We start from the raw sequence: 14750 nt of genomic DNA, 5'->3' as shown, positions 1-14750 counted from the left end.
GTGCTTTTATTTGCAATACAAGTGAAAAAATATAAACCTACTTTGATGTGTACGAGTTTTTGTTTTGATTCGGGTGCACCAAGTCCGTGTGAAGGGAAGCGCGCTACGAAAGAAACGAGCGGGAGGGGGTGTCAATTCGCTGGAATCAAGTGCGAGGGGGTACCAGTTCAGCGCAGAGCAAGCCGAGCTAGGTCCAAAATGTTTCCTTGGATTTTCGCACTGTGCGCTCTCTTCGCACAGTGCGCTCCCTCAGCACAGTGCGCTCTCTCACCCAAGGAAACATTTTGGACCTAGCTTGAACAAAAACTGGGCTGTTTTGCTCTATACCGCACCCCTACTAGCAAAGAGAATGTAAAAGTGTGCGTCTTTCAGGCGAGGGGCATGTAGAAGCAGGGGGAGACGGCTGGAAATACGCGGAATTGCTCGGAGGCGAGAGCGTGTTTTGGTTTCTACACAGTTTTTGCACTCACACAACTACACATGTGTGAATGTGTGCGTTCACTTTCAGCCTGCGCGCTCAGTTTGGTGTGCTCGTCGTTGCATGTGCGTTCCTCCGTCTCGCCTTTACAACTTTTGATCGCAGTACCCCGAGCTTTCTCACTCTGATTTACGTGAATAAATTTTCAGCGACGCAGACTAGTTGACACTTCGAAAATTTTCTATCTTTAATCCACTAGCGTCTGCGTGAAACAAGTGTTTTCAATAGTGTTTATTTTAGCTTTCGATGTTTAAAGTTTTGCTAGTTATACAATGTTTTGTGAAATATGTGAAATGCTTTAAGGAGTGTGCAACTACGTTTTAACAAAGTGCAGTGTTTGTGAACAAAGGTAAGAAAAAGTAACGTGAGTTTTTGTTTGTTACTTGTTGTACATTTCATATTGTTTGTTGTTGTTGTTGTTAAAAACGTGTTATTTGTACCCCTCTGGTACCTGGTTTGTCGTATCATATAAATACTCTGGTACACGAATAAGGGTACGATGTTTATTTGTCCTTAGTTCTATATTTTTACCTAACAAAGTATCGGTTATTATCCTTACCTTGTCATAAAAAATACCTGTCAAAGTATCGGTATATCGATTGTTTTACCTTTTATCGTGCTTATAAAAACAAACACATACTGTACTTCTGTCAATTGTATTCGGGCAGTCACTTCATTAGGAGTTGAACATTCGTATTCCCTTTAAACATTTTTGTGTTGTCAAATTGTAATAAGTCAGACTGAAGATATATTTTGCGAGCTTACGAATACTGTATTTTGCCTAGATTTTAACTATGGAGAATCGTGAAATTGATAACCGTGAAACTGAGAACAGTGAAAATAGTGAAAAGCGTGATTCTGAAAAAAGGAAGCGTGGAACATGTTCGGAAAACAGGATGCGTGAAAAAGGTTCAGATAAAAGGATGCGCGAAACGGGTTCGATGTATAAAATTATCAAAAATATGAACAAGCGATACGAAGCAGAAACGTTTGACGATAGTAGCAGCAGTAGGTCCGATGACCTACAGAGCCAAAATATGGCATCGCCGGATGCAGAGATCCCTAGTGTTTCAAATATTCCGTCAACAAGTTACCAAGAATGTATCAGCTACCCAGTTGAAGAGCAGATCGTTGAAGAAGAATACATTGGTGATTGGATAATTTTCGACGAGTGTGACAATATAGAAAGTTATGAAAATATAGACGACACCGAAAACATAGAAGAGACAGGCTCCGATAGTGCACAGCAAACCGCACCAACTAACAGTGAGGCGATGGCGGAACGACTCAGAATTTGGGCTTTGAAAACGTATCAGACGCATACGGCTCTCAACGGACTGTTAGAAATATTACGCGATACAACCAATTTTAAGCTGCCCAAAGATGCACGAACACTGCTTAGAACAAAGCAATGTGGACGAGAAATAAAGCAAATAGCAGAAGGAGAATTTTGGTATCCAGGAATAAAAGCAGCTCTTGTGAAACAATTTGGTAATGTTCAACCAAGAGTCAACAAATTTTCATTAAACTTCTCCATCGATGGACTGCCATTACACAAAAGTTCTCGTAAGCAGTTTTGGCCAATATTAATGAGCATTGAAGAGATGCCCGAGGTTCCAGTATTAATGGTTGGAAAATTTTTGGGGGAATCAAAACCCGCAAGCCTGAAGGAATACCTTGAACCTCTAGTAAATGAGCTCAACGAATTTATGGAGACTGGCATTGTAATAGCCAATAAGCTGATCACAGTACGCGTTTGGGCTTTCATCGCTGACTCACCTGCACGAGCTTTTATTAAAGGTAGGTTGTTGAAAATCTAGTACAAACGACAACATGTTTATTTAAAAAAGATGCCTATTACGGTCCAGCCAAAATTGTGACATGTATAACTAATATTACCTTTCTTTTTGTCTTTTTTTTCAGGAGTAGCATACTTCAATCACAAAAATGGTTGCCAGAAATGTACCGTTGAAGGAAAATTCAACAAAACTGCAAGAGTGATGTGTTTTCCCGACATAGACGCACCGCCGAGAACGCACGAAAACTTTAGGAACTGTAACTACGGCGAACATCACAGGGAAACAACGCCACTTATAAAGCTTCTCCATTTCGATATCATCAAGAATGTTATTATTGCAGATCTGTTGCATCTGATTGACTTCGGAGTTACACGAACGTCAATAAACGGCTGGAAATCCGGCAAGTTAGGTAGTGGTCCGAAATGGAGTAAAGAAACAATTGATAGGATCAATAACATTCTTGACGAGGTGGAAATTCCTTTAGAGTTTCACCGCAAATTGCGTAGTATTGAAGATACCGGTTTTTGGAAAGCCAGTGAATTCAATATGTTTTTGAACTATGCTAGTTTCATAGTGTTGAAGGAGGTGTTAACAAAAGAACAGTATGAACATTTCATGTTATACTTTAGTGCGATAAGACTATTCTCTTCTGATTCTTACAAAGAACATTGGCCAGCTGCACATATTATGCTTAAACAGTTTGTTGTACAGTATGGTACTATTTACGGGGAACATCGGATAACCAGTAATGTGCATAATTTATTGCATGTTTTCGAAGATGTGAACAAATTTGGACCACTTCCTAAATTTTCTTCGTATCGCTATGAAGCTAAATTACAGGATGTGGGTAAAACCCTACGAAATGGACATAAGGTTTTGGTGCAGACGGCGAACAGGATATCTGAACAGATTCCAACACGCTCGTCAAGCAGTGAAAATTCACCTTTTCCTTACATTGAATCTAAAAGTAATGGTGTAGTTGCACACGTTAACTCGATTATTACTCTTTATCCCAGTAAGCAATCCAATTGGTTTTTAACTCACGATGATTATATAGTTCAATATACCAGTGCAAAAATGGAAGGATCAGTTATGTACATTAGCGGCAAGGCTTTTAGTGAAATAGATGAAAGTACCACATACCACTCCTCTAGGTGGATGATAGATATGTTTGAAGCGAATATGTGCCATCTTTCCACAAATGAAATGGTATTTTTACAATCAGATATAAAATGTAAAATGGTAGCAATTAATATAAGTGATAATAGATTTATTTTTGTACCTATGCTCCATACTTCATTGTAAAAACATAAATAAATAACTATTTACAACTATTTATTGTTCAGCTAACCTTTGTTTTGATATTTAACTTGAAGGGAGATTTTTTCTGATCAGATGCCGCAATCTCAATGCCACTCTCATATACACCACCTAAAGTGGATATCACCTTGTGGTATAGAGTATATAGACAGAGCGTATTTGTATGTATATAAAATTAGAATTAAATTAGTTTAGTGCAGGACGAATGAGGAAGCAGCGATCGGATGCGCCGATCGCTCGGCCACTTCTCTCGCAACCATTGGCCAGTTCGGACCAATAAAGCATAAAGCAATAATAAAGTAATAAAGTTAAGCTCGAACCCAAAAGCTTACACGCATTATGATATGAAAAAATTAAACAGATTTTGGTATGTTTGATAATTTTATTTCTATATGTTACCCGTATCCGTTGAATTCACTTATATAATAAAATAGTAATTCATTTAATCATAGCTCATAGCTTTAACAAATATCGCAGTTTCCATCATAAATATTCAGTCTTTTTACGGCTATTTAATTTTTCTTAGCCTATTGGAAAATAAATCATTTTTGTTGTTCAACAAGAGAAATGTTAAACATACAGCCTTTTTTAAGATTTCGCTAACATAGTTCAAAGGTTAATATTTGTATATACATCACAGTTCGTTCAGTTTACTTCATCTTATTGTACTAATTCTCTATTGTCTAATATTTAGCTTGAATAGCTTAAATGATAATATTTGTATATACATCACAGTTCGTTCAGATGACTTCATCTTATTGTACTAATTCTCTATTGTCTAAAATTTAGCTTTAATGACTTGGAAGATAATATTTGTATGTACATCACAGTCCGTTCAGTTGACTTCACCTTAATGTTAATTTCGGTTAATGGTTAATTTCGCTTGCGTTTCGTTGCAGTTGTTTTAAATTCATTTAAGTTCGTTCTTGCCGGTGCATGTTTCAATTTACCTTGAATGTAGGTCTCAACATAAGCATAATCGACCTCTATGCCAAAGTGATTTGTTGCTATTGATTGAAAAAGCCGTAACACATTTTTAAATTCACTAAATTTGTGTTTCGGTTCTGGGTTACCTCTTCCCGACCAACTGCATGTAGCAAAAAAAATTCTGTCGAAAAGTCTATCAAGAGCTTGATGTATCCTACTATTTGCATCTTCAGCATTTATATCAGCATCTATGCGCTGAGTTGTTGCATAGAAAAAATGCTTGTCATTTAATTTGCTATCCAACTCAGCTAATTCATTAATAGTTTTGATTTTTTCTATGTCAAGCGAAAGCGCGTTAAGCCGTGCATTTGCCATAGGTTTTAAGATATTGAACATATCACTAATCATAACAAACATTTGTGAATTTCTTGTTTCTGTTTTTTTACGATTTGCACGACACAAGGAACAGCATGTGTGTACTCGTTCGCACTGGTTCTGATTTTCACCAACTGGTTCTGTTATATTGCTGTGCTCCACTGTATCATCATATTCTATCGGTTCATCATTAGAATTTGTTCGATCAACCATATCAACGGAATCATGCTGGGTCGGCGAAACAATGGGCAATGTGCTTGTTTTTACCGTGGCCGTTTTCGACGAAGGAAACGCAGTTTTCAAGTCCGATGGCGACCCAGTAACACGAGGTAAGTTTACTGTTTCTGTTAATGAAATTTTCTTCACCGTAGACTCATCGGATGCAGCTCTGCTAGACGTCGCCAATGGCGGAATTAAATAATCGGGATAATTTAAAGCTGCAATGGTTTCTGGTGCCGCTCCCTTTGAAGCCAATACCGGTGTTTCTTGTGTAGGCGCTGCTGGTGGTATGGTCCGAATCTCGGTTTCCGAAGAGATAATTTGTATAGAAGGCATGGCGGAAGAAAGAAATGAAACTTCTGCAGCGGGCGACATTTGCTTGTTAGAAACTGCAGCGGTGTAGTGAAAAGTGGCTGGCGTTGTTGAAGTTGATCGAGGCAATAGCCCAACAGACACACTTTGCGCTGATACCGATGGTCCAATTTGCCTTATGATGGTTCCTGAAGGAAGCACACATGGTGTTTTTATATACACTGAAGGCTCAGACCCCACATAACTGGACGAGGATCGTGTTTCAGGTGCAGGCGTTACCAACGCACCATGCGAAGACACCGATTTTAAAAAGGGCTTAACCTCGGTTCCAGTATGGAATGCATCCGTTGTAGTCACTTTCACTTGACCCCCAGCGTATGATGGGACATATACTGTAGCAGCAGTTGTCGATGGCTGCATACGCCAAGCCGTTGTCGTTCCTGATTTAGCCACAGTGGATGCACCATACGCAAACATCGACGGTGTCACGATCCGAACCATGGTTCCAGAAGGAAGCCTAGCTAAGGTCGGCATTCCTACCGTAGGCTCAGAGTATGATGTTACTGTTGTAGTAGTCGTCGATGGCTGCATATGCCAGGCCGTACTTGTTCCCGACGTAGGCACTGCTGCTGAACCGTGCACAGATACCGTTGGTGCAGGGAAACGGATCATTTTTCCTGATGGAAACATAAATGCCCTAGGCATTCTAACCGACGAGATACTTGAAGGTACAGCAGCATACGACGAAGGCTGCAAGCCATATATTCCTCCGCTATACGTGGCTGATGTTGGTGTTTTTCCCGTCGATGCTACTACGGATGTTACAGCACCTGCCGTGGATGGTGCAATGGTCCGGATCACGGTCCCACAAGGAAGCAAAGCTGCCGTATTCAAATTAATCGAAGTAACAACGGATGAGGCAGCAGAATTCACATTGATTGCCGACGTCGATGGCTGCATTCCGTATATGTTACCGATAGAATGCGTAGTAACGGGAGACATAACTTCAGCAACACCTGTTACGGATGATTCTCGATTAGCTCGATTCACTTTGCATCTTAATCGGCCAGTTGGTACGCTCGATAAGGGCATAACAGTTGGTCCATGCACTATAACTGGCACAGCAGGTTCCAGCGGTTCATTTTGCGATTCCACCATATTTTGGTCACAAAACAAATGCTTTGCGGGTGTCGACATCTGTAGTAAATGAATGTTTAATTAAGATATTTAACTCATTTCCTTCCTTCTAATAGTAACAAATAAAATTACTCACTTTTACTTCTTCTTACTTTCCAGGACAATATCACTGTTTTGCAAACACACAAACGATGCACGGCTGTAAAATACTATATTAGAGGTTAGTGAACATTCTTCCATGTAAACCATTAAACTAAAAGTAATTTGTAATGTTTTTCACTAACTTTTGTTTCCTTTTCCAGTTCCACTATTCAAATAACTCCGACGCGTTCAACTATTTGGCCGATATGAAATGTAAACAAAGTTTGATTTGACAGCTTTGAATAAACGCAGCAAGCTACGACACACACACCATTGCAAGATCCGCGATGTTTCACTCACACAATGAAAGAAAACAACCTCGTGAATTCGAGAGAGCGTACCGTGTATTTTGAATGCAAACGAGAGAGCGCACTCCTCTCCCAGGGAGCGCTCCATCCGCCATTTTTAATTTCGAGCCCAAAACAACGGACTTCGGATCCGATCTTGGGCCGGGCCTCCACCGCGTGTTTCTACCTACCCCTCGCCTGAAAATTTCGTTCTCTTTGTCTGTCGGGACCTGCTTGCACTTATTCACGAGCGTTAAAATATACTCTCCCGATTTCATGTTCTCGCGAATTGCCTGCTGCTGTAAGAATGTATGAGTGAATGTGCAGCGTTTTTCTCTGTGCTTCCTCTTCTCCCCTCTCGTTCGTACTCCCTTCTTCCATCGATCCGATGCGCGATTCCTGATTCGACCGCGCGATAACATTTGTAAGGTTCCGCCGCAATGAGATACTGTACGAAAATATACACAATGATTTCATTTCGCATCGGTGGTCCACACGGAACGCCGATACCCCAAACACCACCGGCCGATGTCGAATTTTCGATATTGGCGGTAACTGTTGAATGTGTCATTCCCCACTCCCCTCATCAACTTTAATTCACTTTGCTACATCTCCTCCCCTTTCCCCTTCACTTAAAACTCATACATATTAAATTCTAGAGAGTGGGAGAAGAGGGAGATGGTGACCGATAAAAAACGGTCCACTCGAAACAGAGAAAAAAAAGAAGTCGACTTGTGCTGTGCGTTCGTGTTCTATAAGCCGAATTCGCTCTATATAAGAAGCTATAAGAAGAATGCGTTCGTTATATGTTCTATAAGCCCGAACGCGAATCTATATTCGCACACGAATTTCGAACGCGTTTGATACTATAATCTTTCTCTCGACCAATCGCGTGACGACACGTATCGCCGCCACGTGTAATGCAAGAGGAACGCGATCTCTACCGTCCGGCGAGAGAGTGATCAAAGGATCAAGCAACGGAAGATCGCTCTCTTTCGTTCGAAGGCCATCGGGTCGTGAAGACGCGTTCGCGAGTGATATCTATATTGAAATAAATCTCGCAGTGAATGCGCAGAAATATACTTTCGTGATCAATCGTACAATTTAGTGAAAGAAAATACCTAATTCGTGAGGAAATATTTGAGCGGCTTCGAGCAAAAACATTTGGTGACCCCGACGTTATACAACGCGAGTGTAGTGCTTCGTGTAAGCGTATAAAATATTACAAGTGCTTCAGCCATGACGACGCCGGGTGACAGCGAGCACAGCATCGAGGTAGCGCGACAGCTAACTGCGCTGGAAGGTGCAGTTAAAGCGATACTCGATGAGGCTCGCGAAGGAAAGCTTTCCAAAACCATGTCTTCTATAAAGGCCGAAATACTAGAGTCGCTATGGAGCGACGGTAGAAACGCTCTCCTGCAGCTCGAGGGTCTCGCGGGACCGCATCCAAGACGGGTCCCCTTCACCGAGGCGTACGCGACGGCAAAGTGCGCCTTGGCCGAGCTGCACCCGGGGAACATATTTACGACGCCAGCACTCGACATGACGATGCTGCCGGTCGTTGCAAAAAAGAACCATCTCCCACGGCTAGATCTACCCAAATTTTCGTAATCGTCATCGGAGTGACCTGCGTTCGCGGGGCGGTTCAACAAACGCGTGGATGGATTGGAAGAAGATGCAGACCGCTACGCCTTCCTCATGCAATGCTTTGAACGGTGCGAAATAGCCCGTAACAGCTGCGAAGCAATTTGAAAATGCTGGAATGACGTTCCAAGACGCGTGGAAACGTCTTGAGGAACGCTTCTACAAAAAGCGCGTGGCATTTCTCGGCCACTTTCAGCAGCTGTACGAGTTACCGAAATTGACAGCAGCGTCTTCAACGGCATTGATGCGGCTTATCGACGCCGTGGAAACATCGACCTCGTCAGCGCGCCAGATTGCTGGCAAAATGGATCAAGCCGCATCAGCAGTGGAAGATGGTATGATTGTGAGTTTCGTTTTGAGTAAGTTGGACGAAGAAACCACTGCTCAGATCACTCGCCGCCTGGATGCTCAGCAGATCCCTACGTGGAAGGCACTCCGCAACGTATTAGATCAGCTGGCCAACACCCTCTACTACGAACCTAAGGCCAAGCCTGGAAACAACTTCCGGACGGAACGTCCCGCCACAAACCACGCACCGGCGCGGACGGAGCGCGCGATGCTGTCCGCTACTGTGCACGCAGAAGGCCGGCATGCAGATATCGGAACGACAGGCCATAGAAACCAATCATGGATGGCGGTGCGACGGTGTTATGCGTGCGATAAAACAGGGCACTTGTCAACGTTGTGTCCGGAACTGCGCGTGCGGTCGTTTTTGGAGCGTACCAACTACATAATGGCCTTAGGTAAGTGCATCAATTGCTTCTCCCGACAGCATGCTGCAGCAAAATGCCCTTGCGAGAAACGATGCCAAGTATGCTCCAAGAAACACCATACGATGCTGCACGTCGAAAGCAATGGGAGTGAGAAGTGACTATCTGGTTATCATCGCACCCCATTCGTCATGCCCATCCGTTCCCGCTCATCATCGCTTCGTGGATGCGCGGTGCCTGATCCTGTTGTTGCTGTGCTGCATCGCTCTCGCGCGGTGGCCCGTTCCTGCTCATCATCGCTTCGTGGATGCGCGGTGCCTGATCCTGTTGGTGCTGTGCTGCATCGCTCTCGTGCGGTGGCCCGTTCCTGCTCATCATCGCTTCGTGGACGCGCGGTGCCTGATCCTGTTGGTGCTGTGCTGCATCGCTCTCGTGCGGTGGCCCGTTCCTGCTCATCATCGCTTCGTGGATGCGCGGTGCCTGATCCTGTTGGTGCTGTGCTGCATCGCTCTCGTGCGGTGGCGCGTTCCTGCTCATCATAGCTTCGTGGATGCGCGGTGCCTGATCCTGTTGGTGCTGTGCTGCATCGCTCTCGTGCGGTGGCCCGTTCCTGCTCATCATCGCTTCGTGGATGCGCGGTGTCTGATCCTGTTGGTGCTGTGTTGCATCGCTCTCGTGCGGTGGCCCGTTCCTGCTCATCATCGCTTCGTGGATGCGCGGTGCCTGATCCGGTTGGTGCTGTGCTGCATTGCTCTCGTGCAGTGGCCCGTTCCTGCTCATCATCGCTTCGTGGACGCGCGGTGCCTGATCCTGTTGGTGCTGTGCTGCATCGCTCTCGTGCGGTGGCCCGTTCCTGCTCATCATCGCTTCGTGGATGCGCGGTGCCTGATCCGGTTGGTGCTGTGTTGCACCGCTCTCGCGCGGTGGCCCATTCCTGCTCATCATCGCGTCGTGGATGCGCGGTGCCTGATCCTGTTGGTGCTGTGCTGCATCGCTCTCGCGCGGTGGCCCGTTCCTGCTGTACACCAATCACAAGGGGCATGGCACTACTCGAAAATAGTACGGTGAATAAGTCATCGGGCCCTGCTCATCCAGGACCTAATCGCACCAGGTCGCCAACCAGACAGGAGCAGTTAACGCGCGCGGCTACCAACCCCGCACTTACAGTTAACCTATTACTTCCTCAGGAATACGTTCTACTGGCAACTGCGGTTTTACTGTTGCAAGATGGTGATGGTAAATGGCAGCGTATTCGCTGCATAATAGATTCGGGCAGTCAGGTGGACGCCATCACTACTGACGCTGTCCAACGACTCAGACTACCATTGACACCTGGATACTTAATACTGAATGGGGTAAGCGGCAATATCCAAATAACTAATAAAACACAAGTTTCAATTACTACCACCAATGGCACGTATCGGCGCCAATTAAATATGTACCTTCTTCCTGGACTAAATGACCAACCTACCCGAGTAATCGAGTATGCTGAATCGGAATTGCCCCCCATGAAATCACTTGCTGATGCGCGCTTCAGTTATCCTGGTTCGATTGATGCTATACTAGGAGCTGGAGTCTTCTTTGATGCTCTTCGTTCCGGCGTTCGTCATTTATCCAATGGCCTCAGGCTTCTGAATTCCAATTCCAATTTCCATGCGTAGTTGTAACTCTTTGGAATGTGTAGATGAGTTCAAGGAATGTATCGAGCAATTTTGGAAGGTTGATTAGATCACTCCGATCTCAACAATTAGTGGTATTTCTCAAGAACTCGACCTGGACGAACACTTCAAAAGACACTTAACCCGTGCTGAAGATGATCGCTACGTGGTTCGAATTCCTCTACGGGGGGAGTTGACTCAGCTAGGAGACTCTCTTGAACAAGCGCAACGACGACTATTTTCCCTCGAACGGAGGTTATCCCGGCATGAGCCTACTTACGATGAATACCGGAAATTCATGCATGAATATTTGGAAATGGGACATATGACGCCAGTTCAGGCGAATGAACTACATATGGTACGCTACGTGATACCGCATTCGTGTGTGATCAAACCTGATTCAACCACCACCAAATTGCGTGTAGTATTTGATGCGAGTGCAAAATCCAGCAGTGGAGTTTCACTCAACGACATCCAAGCCATCGGACCAGTACTGCAACCTGACCAAATGCATATTTGGTTGGATTTTCGTACACAAACGGTAGTGGCCACTGCAGACATCGCAAAGATGTATCGTCAGATATGGGTGGCAGAACCTGATACCTGGATGCAATGTATCCTATGGCGTGATCCACAGCAATCAGCGAAAATGTATCGACTTCGCACTGTCACATACGGTGAAGCTTCGTCCTCATATCTTGCCTGTAGGGCACTTCACGAGGCCGGTCAGGAAGTACGCTCTACGTACCCAAAAATTGCCGACGTAATTAAAAAATCATTCTACGTAGATAACCTATCTTTCGGCGCTGCAACGCCAGAAGAACTACGTGATCTTCGAACCGGCGTCGAAAGGGCACTCCTGAACAGAGGAATGCCCTTACGAAAATGGGCATCCAATGTTCCTGACGTGATCGATGACATACCCGTAGAACATCGAGAGTCTACGGTTCAGATTGGCGATAAGCAGGCCATAAAAATGTTAGGTTTGGCTTGGTGTCCCTCAGAGGATACTTTTCAACTGATCATTGATGACTCCTTCTTTGAACCAATTAAGACCATGAGTTAACGACATTTGGTATCCAGAATTGCAAAACTATATGATCCCATCGGAATTCTTCAGCCAGTGATTATCAGAGCAAAGATCATGATGCAGAATCTGTGGCGCGATGGCATAGAATGGGACGAGGAGGTGTCACCTTGCGTGATAAAGGAATGGAATGAGTTTACTGCCCAGCTTCCCTTACTTCGCCAGTTGCAGATACCACGAATGGTACTGCCAAGTGAAACCAAAAATGCCTCCATTTACGGATTTTGCGACGCCTCCGCGAAAGCGTATGGTTGCGCTATATACTTGCGTTTTCTAAATGTCAAGGGTAAATGGAAATCGCACCTGTTGTGTTCAAAATCAAGGGTTGCACCACTAAAAGAACTCACCCTTCCGCGATTGGAGCTACAGGCAGCATTGCTTATAGCCGAAGTCTACGAAAAAATAAAGGACGTATTCGATACTCGCATAACTCAAACAAAATGGTGGACAGATTCTCAAGTAGTGCTAGCTTGGGTGCGCTCTAACAATATGAAATGGGATGTATTCGTGAAGAACAGGGTGGCAAAAATACAAGCAATAACACATGTTTCCGACTGGCATTACGTACGCACGAAACTCAACCCAGCAGACATAGTTTCTCGAGGACTGTCAGCTTGCAAATTAACTAGCGCTGAGTTCGTACAGCTGTGGTTTGAGGGGCCACCTTTCAACAGTACTGATGAAACACCCCAGCAGTGTACCTACAGCATTCCCATCCCAGACGAAGGCGCTAGCACCTCACAGTTACTGACGGCAACCATAGGTCCGACTTGTGCTGATCTCATCTCGCAGTACAAGTACCACAACTCATTCATTAAGACTAGACGACAATTTGCCTGGCTAGGCAGAACTATTCATAACTTCAGATCAAATACCACTAAAATTCGTGTCAATTGCAAGCAGGCAGCTGAGAAAAGAAATGGCCCACTAGGATTGGATGAACTAGACCATGGACTAAAGCTTCTACTACTGGTGATGCAAACCTCAGCATTTCCAAATGAAGTTCAAGAAAAGAATAACACCGGGTCTGTAAGTGCGAAGGGACCTTTCCAACACCTCAACCCAATCGTCAAGGATAACTTGATTCACGTGCAAGGACGACTATTGAACGCTGACCTGTCTGAGGAATGTAAGTTGCCCATACTTGTGCCTCAGGCTCACCCATTTGTTAAAGTAATGATTCGACATATCCATGAAGACAACTTTCACGCCGGTGCAGATTTTGTCATCACTGAGTTTCGCTCGAAATTTTGGATGCGGGATCTTAGGCGCATGGTAATAGGTGTGCTATCTCGTTGCGTATTATGCGTTCGCGCCAGGCCTCGACAGTTTTGTCAACAGATGGGCCAGTTGCCAGCTGCCCGCGTAACAGAGTCGCCGGCATTCACCCACACTGGCGTAGACTTGTGCGGTCCGTTCGAGGTGATACCCGGCTCGCGATCAAAATACAAAATAACGATCTACGTGTGCATATTCGTGTGCGTCTCAACTAAAGCAATTCACTTGGAAATAGTAGAGAATCAGTCAACATCTGCCTTTATCTCGGCACTACTCAGATTCGTGTCCCTTCGTGGAAGACCAGATATTATATATTCGGATAATGGTCGTAACTTCGTGGGTGCTGAAAAGGAGCTAAGTGAGCTTCGGAAAACGTTCAACAACCGAGAATTTCAAGACGACGTAGTAGGGGCCGCTGCCGAGAAGGGAATTCGATTTTCATTCATCCCTCCTCGGAGTCCCAATTTCGGAGGACTTTGGGAGGCCAATATTAAGGTGGCAAAGCGACTGTTGAAAGCTGCCTCTAAAGGAGCCCAGCTAAACGTGATTGAACTACAAACATTACTGCATCAAATCTCAGCCATTCTCAATTCCAGACCTCTCACCGCAACCCACACCAGCCCTGATGCCATGGAGCCTCTCACTCCCGCTCATTTCCTGATTGGAAGACCATCATTTGGAATTCCCGCCGAGGTGACGGTCATGATTCGGAAGGCACAAAAACTCGATGGAAGCGAGTACAAAAACTATCACAGCAGTTTTGGACACGATGGAGGACGGAATACCTAGCTCAGTTACGTTGCAGCGCCAAATGGACGAAAAGGACCCCCAACATACAAACCGGGCAGATTGTATTAGTGGGCGACGACAACGTACCAGTCGGGCGGTGGCCAATGGGAATGGTGACAAAGATCTACGTGGGACCTGACGGAGTAGTTCGCGTTTTGGTAGTTTGGGTAGTTTTACCCATTCATCGCGTTTTGGTCATTTGGGCAGCACAGTGCGTTCTCTCAGCACAATGCGTTCTCTCAGTAAGTCTTCATACAGTGTGTATGTGTTGCCTTGCAGTGTGTTCAGAGAGCGCACTGTGCAAAGTGTGCGAAAAGTGCTAGCACTGTGCTAGCACTTCCGCACTGTGCTAGTACAATGCGCACTTCAAGCACTGTGCTGTGCTGTGCGCACAGTATGATGTGCTGTGCGCACAGTGCGCACAGTAGCACTTTAACCAACACTATTTGGCGCTTCCAGATTCCATCCATCCAGATCCAGAGAAACATTACAGAACCAACGTGATTTAGTTTTTGAAGCTAGCCTTACATACAATTTCGGAGGTGATGTTTTCGACGTAAGGTTTTGATATTTGGTTTTACGTATGTAT

General features: G+C 44.8%; 2 protein-coding genes and 1 long non-coding RNA gene across 3 annotated transcripts; 2 read left to right on the top strand and 1 right to left on the bottom strand.

Moving 5' to 3' along the window:
* The first annotated feature begins 606 nt into the window (after nt 1-606).
* On the top strand, nt 607-6962 carry LOC121599897. The gene is made up of 4 exons (XR_006005758.1): nt 607-827; nt 4988-5228; nt 6727-6787; nt 6870-6962. It is a non-coding gene; the product is annotated as an uncharacterized LOC121599897 (long non-coding RNA).
* Nucleotides 6963-9538: 2576 nt separating this feature from the next.
* LOC121598708 (early nodulin-75-like) lies at nt 9539-12879 on the bottom strand. Its single transcript, XM_041925934.1, has 2 exons — nt 12800-12879; nt 9539-10364 (listed from the first exon to the last, which is right to left on the bottom strand). Exons 1-2 carry the CDS (start codon nt 12877-12879, stop codon nt 9539-9541), a joined length of 906 nt encoding a protein of 301 aa, XP_041781868.1.
* Nucleotides 12880-13435: 556 nt separating this feature from the next.
* Nucleotides 13436-14161, top strand: LOC121598707. Its single transcript, XM_041925932.1, has one exon. It carries the CDS (start codon nt 13436-13438, stop codon nt 14159-14161), a length of 726 nt encoding a protein of 241 aa, XP_041781866.1.
* The last annotated feature ends 589 nt before the right edge of the window (nt 14162-14750 follow it).

Source organism: Anopheles merus, chromosome 3L (genome assembly GCF_017562075.2).
Source record: "Anopheles merus strain MAF chromosome 3L, AmerM5.1, whole genome shotgun sequence".
NCBI classification, from domain to species: Eukaryota; Metazoa; Arthropoda; class Insecta; order Diptera; family Culicidae; genus Anopheles; species Anopheles merus.
Note: the sequence above shows the minus strand (reverse complement) of the source record. Positions and strands in the feature narration are given on the sequence as shown.

Coding starts and splice junctions, on each gene's coding strand:
- LOC121598708 (XM_041925934.1), bottom strand. CDS start 12,879: ATGAGATCAGCACAAGTCGGACCTATGGTTGCCGTCAGTAACTGTGAG. Junction 10,365..12,799: donor TCGTCTGGGATGGGAATGCT/GTAGGTACACTG, acceptor GGTGTACAGCAG/GAACGGGCCACCGCGCGAGA.
- LOC121598707 (XM_041925932.1), top strand. CDS start 13,436: ATGGGCCAGTTGCCAGCTGCCCGCGTAACAGAGTCGCCGGCATTCACC.